Below are 7,243 nucleotides of genomic sequence, written 5' to 3'. Positions count from 1 at the left end.
AGTGCAAGGGGTATTTGCAACTGTGATGCTGCTTGAAAGTCGCGGCTCCCCCTCCCCAAAGAGAATCCTGGGAATTGTAGTTTAAGGGTGCTGAGTTTTTAGGAGACCCCTATTCCCCCTCACAGAGCTACAATTCCCCGAAGCGAGCCGGGGTGCCAACTTGAATAAAATATTGGGCAGGGTCAGTAAAATGGAGAGGGAGAAATAAGTACACCTGCTTGACCTCCTCGGAGGAAAGATGGTGATATAAACTTGGCCTGATCCTGGCGGCGGTTTCCCTTGCGCTTCTCCCTCCTCCTCTCGAGTAGCCCAACATGCAGGAACAGTGCGGTAATAAATCTCCAACCTACTTTGCTGCCACGAGATGGGAGGGTGGGTGGGAGAGCTGGCAAAGAAGCCTACCCACCGTTGAAATCTTGAAACCCACAGTTGAAATCTTGAATGTCCAGATTCAATGGTTCTTCAAGGTTTGCGTATGTGTGTGGGTCTGCTTGGGACATAGGTGCCAGGGCCCTGGGTGATTGAAGCACCCACAAAATTCCCCATGCAGGTGCCTGGCACCCACAAAATTTGGTGCCAGGGCCATGCACATCGCATGGCACCCAGAGCAGGCCTGGAGAACCTCTGGCCCCCCAAAGCTCTCCACCCGGCCCTCAGGACACTTCTGAGGCCTCCACCACCCAGCATCTCACTCTCCTTCTGGGTTTCTGGCTGAAATTTGCCCTTGACAGCATTTAGCAAAAACCATTGACTGCCAAATGACCCCCCACCAGTTTATGCCAACAGCCAGTCGAAACAGTGACCGCCTGGGATTTTGGGCGGATGTGCCTTTTCTGGACTTCCTGTCATTTAAGCAACAAACACAAAAAGACATGACGATAGCTTTTTTTGGTCTTTTTTAAGAAAATGCAATTTCTCTTTATACCCATAAAATGATACAATTCTGCCAAGTATAGAAATATGTAATAAATTATATGGAATGTCCCTCGGTCCTTGCACGGCACGGCTGCCCTGCTTATAAAGCCCCTCTCACCCTGCACCCCCCCAAAAAACCACACACAATAAAAATAAGGTAGTCCATGGCAATCCTCTCCCCCCCCCCCGCCCCCCAATGAACTTTTCTCTTTGGTATCGAAGTCGGGTTTTAGACAAGAAGGGGGACGGGTGAGAGGCAGACCTAAAATGTTGCCGCTGCAAAAAATAGCCCCCTGCCTGTGCCTCTGAGATGGGGGGGGGGAGGGAGAAAGAAAATTTGAGGGATATGCTAGGAAACTTCAAAAACTGGGTAGGGGGTGGTCACACAGCAGAGCAAGGAAGGAACCCACCCACAGAGAAATCTTAAATTTTCTGGCTTTTCCTTATCCCGACAGAGGCAAGGAAACTTGAGGCCTCCTAGGCCCCAACATTTTGGCCTATGAGGCTGTTGGGACTGTTGTTGTGGTCAAACTCAAGACTATGCATGTGTGTGTCTATATAGACACGACAGAGGTGTATGTATTTTAAAATTTGCCATTTAGGATTGAAGTGCAAGCCAGCGAGAGAAGACTTTCAGGCCCTGTTCATCTGCATTCAAGGGTGGTGATCCTCTTTGTATCCACTCCAGAGTCAGACCGACTGTGCCTAAGCTGGTCATAAGCATTCGCTTCAGTAGGTCTACTCTGAGTAAGGCTATCATTACATACAACGCCCCAGTTCCTAGCATATCTCAGGAACAGTTCCACAAGGCACGTCCTCACACAGCGACTTGCCGCAAGTGCCTGGATTTATTTATTTTAAATGAACTTTTGCAGGACAAGTAAGCCGCCGGGACGTCTGCCAGAATAAATGTTGCTTTGTGGGAGAGTGGTGAGGAAACTGGGCGCAAAGGGCTTGACGCCCTCTCACATCCTCCGCGGGCCGCAGTAGCAAAGCCCCGAGCCGAGCGCAAGGATGGGGGAAGCTGTGGCCTGAGCACAGCCCAGCCGATTCCTCATCCTTGGCCAGCACCACAACAGGCGAAGTCCCTTGCCTTCTCATTCTCGACTCAACATTTGCGCCATCCAGTTAGCTCTGCTGTGATGGGTGGGCTTTTGCTGGTGGAAACCAGAGAATCGGCAAAGGTGGTTGGTTGGTTGGGTGTTTAAGAGGAGGGAGCCTGCTTGCAAGCCGAGGTCCTACGTTATATAAAAATATTTTTTTTCTTTTTCTTAAACTATTTCCTGCCTTGGGAATAGCAGACCCAAGGGTGTAGACTCTCTGGGGCGCAGACAAGAGGGCAAAAAATAACTAACCAAGCAGGTTCTTCGAGGGGGGGGAGGCGAGAGAAAATAGCCGATGTGTTTCAAAGCTCCCCCCACCTCCCCGCAACCTCTTTCCCCGAAAGAAAAAAAAAAGGCAATCCATGCTCCAGGCATCTTGCTGGAGGCTAGCAACCTCTTGTGCCCGAATTCTTCTCCCTCGCACTTTGGGTGGCACAGCTCCTGCGGAAGCGGGCACCAAGGATCTCCCAAGCCGTGCCAGTCCAACCTTGTCCTTTAAACACCGCCGCCCAGTGCCCGAGGGAGGCACACCTAGAGAACTTCCAATGCCAATGTGGGATAGATAAAAATAATAATCTTTTTTTCCTCCTTTTTTTTTTTTTTGTAAACGTGGATCGTTTTCTTTCATATAGATCTGTATATATATATATATTTTAAAAAGACACGATTAGATGATAGGAGGACAAGGCATGGAGGGCGGGTCAAAAGCGGGGTGCAGGGCCCCCGCCCCCAATCTTTCGCCCGCCGCCTCTTGACGCGAGGCTCCAGCCTCCGACGCACCTTTAAGCGCCCCCAACCTTCTTGCGCCTCCAAGCCAGATACATTCATGTGCGGTTCAGGGAGATGTCACTGGGTTTTTCATTCTTGGAAGAAGAAAAAAAGACTCCCTTTTGCACAACAGTTCAGGGTAACATCAGTCTGAGGGTTGTGTGTGTGTGTGTGTGTGTGTGTGTGTGTTTGGGGTTTACACCTGTGTACCCCCTACCCCAGCCAGTGACCTGTTTGCCACTGTAAGCCAGCAGTCAGTTATTTTTATGATTATTATTATCATCATCTTTTTGGTTATACGGCCGCAAGCCTCCTAGGCCTCCTCGATCCATCCGGTAAGATCCGCATCTCTGCGGCTACCGGGGGGGGGGGGCATTTTTGGCCCGTGGGGCAGCCCTCCCCGCCCCTCCTGAGGCAGGGAGTTCCGTCCGTTGCGTGTGTCTATCTGTCTGTCCCGGGACCTTCCTCCTCACACCTTCAGCGTCTTGTCGGGCCCACCCCCACTAGGGCTGCTGGCCACGCTGCTGTCACCGCCGCCGCCGCTGCCCTTCTTCTTGCGCAAAGTCTCGATCCAGCTAGCGCTGGGGCGGCCGCTGAAGCTGGAGAGGGCGAGGGAACTGAGGCGCATGTTCTTGCCGGACATGATGAGCTCTCCGAAGCCCTCCTGGTGGGAGAAGGCGTAGCCGGAGCGGCGAGAGCCCGCCCGGCCCACCCTCCCCATGCAGCGGTGCTGGGCTTTCTGCTTCTTCCTCACCAGCTGGGTGTAGCGCACCTGAGGGGGGGAAAGGAGAAAGCGGGGAGGAGGGGAGAGTCAGAGGCAGCAAGGAAATCTGTTTCCCCCCCCTCCTTCGTGGGGGCATCCATCAGTCTCCCTGTCCCCATATTCCTCACGACAACCCTGTGAGGCATGTCAGGTTGAGAGAAAGTGACTGGCCCCAAGATCACACCTGGGGATGAGTGGGGATTCGAACCCAGATCTCCCAGGTTCTAGTCTGAGACTTTTAACCACTACGCCAGGTTAAAGGCCTAGGCTGGGACGGTCTGTACTCTTTTAAGAAGTAGGAGGCAACTGCCCAGGAGTTATGAGTTTGAACCCCACGTTGGGCAAAAAGATTCCTGCATTGCAGGGGTTGGACTTGATGACCCCTGTGGTCCCTTCCAAATGTGCAGTTCAACGATTCAGTGATCTGAAGAGCGCCAGGATGATTGAGATTCAGAGTCTCCTACTCCATCGACTGAGCTATCCCACTTACTGTTTCAGACTGCATCTCCCATCAGCCCCAGGCTGTAACTCTATGGCGTGCCGGCTAGAAACTCATGGGAGTTGTAGTCCAGAAATGACCGTGCCGGCTGGGGCTGATGGGAGTTGTAGTCCAAAATAGCCACGCCGATCAGGGAGGGTGATGGGAGATGTAGTCCAAAACTTATGGAGGGCATCCGGTTGGCCGAGGCTGGCCTTGCCCAATATGGCTGCCAGCAATATCCCAAGGATTTGGGCTGCGGACTTAAGTGAAGTGGCACCTCTCAGGGCAGACAGATGAGACCTGCTAGAAGCAGAAGCTTTAATGTGGGATTATAGAATGCTTCATGCTCTGGTTGGAAGAGCCTTTGGGCATTTTCTGCATGTAGCTACCTGGGCAAGAGTGTCGTCAGAACCCTTGATGTGCCACGATGGAGTGGCAAGGGCGGGTCACAAAAAGAGTTGGATCCAAAACCTTACAGATGCCCTGCTTTACGTCAGCGTCCCGTGTTAATACGCAGAGAGATGCTGTACGAAACAAACCCTGAATAGCCACTGTCGACATAATAGATAACAACCAAATGCAAGAATGGCACTTTTTGTTTTATTCCAAAATATCAATTATGTTCCTCAAATTATCAGACAAATGTCTTCCCGGGAGAAAGCCCGCTTGGTCTTTATGAATCTCTTCCATCAATACTTTTTTCAATCTCTTGGCCAAAATGTCAGCAAAAATTTTGTAATCCACATTAAGTAACGATATAGCGCAGTAGTTCTTAAGCTGAGTCTTTTCAGTCTCTGTTTTCGGTATAAGTGTAATATACGCCTCTTTCCACGACTCTGGTGCCCTCTTCCCTTCCAGAATTTCATTGCAGACTTCCTTCAAAGGTTGTATTAACCACTCTTTCAAAGATCTATAATATCTAGAAGTCAGCCCATCCGGTCCTGGAGATTTGCCCAATTGCATATTATTCCAATCTCTCTGCGCTCTGGTTATGCTCGACAGGTGTTGAGAATCATATCGAGTTGGAAGGGACCATGAGGGTCATCCAGGCCACCCCATCCCGCAATGCAGGATATTTTGCCCAATGTGGGACTAGAACCCGCAACCCTGAGATTTAAGAGTCTCATGCTCTACCTGCTGAACCATCTCATTCTTTTTCTGCTTGCATCGAAACATATTCATTTTTTAAAAAATAATACCGTATTTTTCGCTCTATAAGACACACTTTTCCCCTCCTAAAAAGTAAGGGGAAATGTGTGTGCGTCTTATGGAGCGAATGCAGGCTGCGCAGCTATCCCAGAAGCCAGAACAACAAGAGGGATAGGTGCGCAGCGCTCCCTCTCGCTGTTCTAGCTTCTGGCTTAGCCGCGAGAAGCCTCTTCAGGGCAAGGGAAGCCTTCATCCCGCTGCCCTGAAGAGGCTTCGCGCGGCTATCCCAGAAGCCAGAACAGCGAGAGGGATCGCTGCTTTCGCTGCGCAGCGATCCCTCTCGCTGTTCTGGCTTCTGGGATTCAGAATATTTTATTTCTTGTTTTCCTCCTCCAAAAACCAGGTGCATCTTATGGTCTTAAGAGTGAAAAATATGGTAATTAAAAAGAGAATGAAATTTAGAACCTGAGTTTGGCAGGGAGAGTGGGGGCTGGCAGACAGACAAGGTGTCTACCTCGGGGGTGGGGGAGGGAGGAAGGGCCTCTCCCCCATCTTCCATTTGGGATCCCTCTGCACCCAAACTCACCGTATCCGAGAGCTCAGGCTTCAGGTCCAGCTTGAGGAACCGGAAGGCGACCACTGGCATGATACAGACGACGGTGGTGAGGGCAATGGTCAGCCACACGGCGGGTTGGGCCAGTGTGTTCTGGGCGTTGCCTGGGCAGAGGAAGGAAAGCAAGAGGTCAGGGAGAGAGGGAGAGACTCAGAGGCACCTCTGATCTGGGAAACAGGGGAGCTCACGACAGCCTGGGCACCAGGTCCCTCTGCCGTCCCCTCCCCTGTACAAAAGTGTAAAGGAAATTTCCCATAACACACATTGCAGAAATGTCCCCTTTGTGGCTCAGGGCCCTCGTATTTACGGGACCGCCTCTCCCGGTATGCCCCGCAGAGGACCTTAAGATCCATGAATAATCATAGTTTAGAGGTCCCGGGGGCCCTAAGGAAGTTTGATTATCCTGCACCAGGGCCAGGGCCTTCTCAGTGATGGCTCCGACCTGGTGGAATGCTCTGTCCCATAAGACCAGGGCCCTGCAGGATTTAACTTCCTTCCGCAGGGCCTGAGCTATTCTGCCTGGCTTTCAACTTGAATTTAGCCTGGTCTTTTATTCCCCTTCCTTCCCTCCCCCTCCCCTTTTTATGAAGATTACCAGCTCTGGGATCCCACAGCTAATTCTCCCCTGGTCTCCTCGCTGGCCCAAATAGGACTAATTTAGCCAGCTAGCCCTGGTGATCATCTAATGTTTATTGGATGGATTTCCTCCCTAAATTTATTTCTGAATTCTGAATTTATCGTTATTCACGTTTTATACTCTATTTTAAGCTGTTTTTTGTTGCATCAGTTAAGTGTTTTAAATTTGTTGTTAGCTGCCCTGAGCCCGGTTTTTGAACCGGGAAAGGCAAGGTATAAATAAAAAATTATTATTATTAATGCACGGCCGCTGGCCATGCAGCCGAAATCTCCCAGAATGCACAGCCCTTGGGCCCCAGTAGAAATCTCCCAGAATGCACCACCTTTGTCAGTAATAGTTCTGCAAGGAGGCAAAGAAATGAGGCATGTGTGAGAGAGGGCAGGGCGGAGAGAGAGGAAGTTGTAGACCCAAACAGAGAAGCAGTCTCCAGACTCACCCACAAAACGGAACTGGTTGGGGAAGAGCTGGAAGAGGCCATCACTGTGCATGGCAAAGAGGATGGCGAAGTAAACAGCCAGGCTGCCCCAGATGAAGAAATGGTTGATAGCCGTCCAGAATCCTGTATCCAGGCCAATCTGTTGCGGGGAGGGGAGAAGGTCAAGCAGAGCATCATGGGGGTGAGGGACGGCGCAGGCTCTTCCTGCCGCCCCACAGCGGAGAAAGGTTCCACTGAGCATATGTGGAATGTATTCCCCTCACCACCAGCAGGGCAGCGGCAAATTCAGAAGCGCAGGGTCCCTTCCTGATTTTCACAGTGACACCCTTCCTCGCAGCCAAGCCTCCTTTCAAGATTATACAGTAAACTCATAATACA

General features: G+C 51.1%; 1 protein-coding gene across 2 annotated transcripts in view; it reads right to left on the bottom strand.

Moving 5' to 3' along the window:
* Positions 1-881: 881 nt before the first annotated feature.
* The window catches only part of ATP8B2 (ATPase phospholipid transporting 8B2), a 62,324-nt gene continuing 55,962 nt past the window's right edge, over positions 882-7,243 (bottom strand). For both annotated transcript variants that reach the window (XM_083590985.1, XM_083590984.1), the window contains 3 exons: positions 6,866-7,004; positions 5,766-5,896; positions 882-3,558 (listed from right to left, as the gene is read on the bottom strand). In XM_083590985.1, the coding sequence (XP_083447111.1) occupies positions 3,256-3,558; positions 5,766-5,896; positions 6,866-7,004 (573 nt within the window). In that variant the 3' untranslated portion in view covers positions 882-3,255. The remainder of the gene's footprint in view (positions 3,559-5,765; positions 5,897-6,865; positions 7,005-7,243) is intronic.

The sequence above is a fragment of the Podarcis filfolensis genome (genome assembly GCF_964270895.1).
Source record: "Podarcis filfolensis genome assembly, chromosome: 16".
In the NCBI taxonomy this organism is placed as follows: Eukaryota; Metazoa; Chordata; class Lepidosauria; order Squamata; family Lacertidae; genus Podarcis; species Podarcis filfolensis.
Note: the sequence above shows the minus strand (reverse complement) of the source record. Positions and strands in the feature narration are given on the sequence as shown.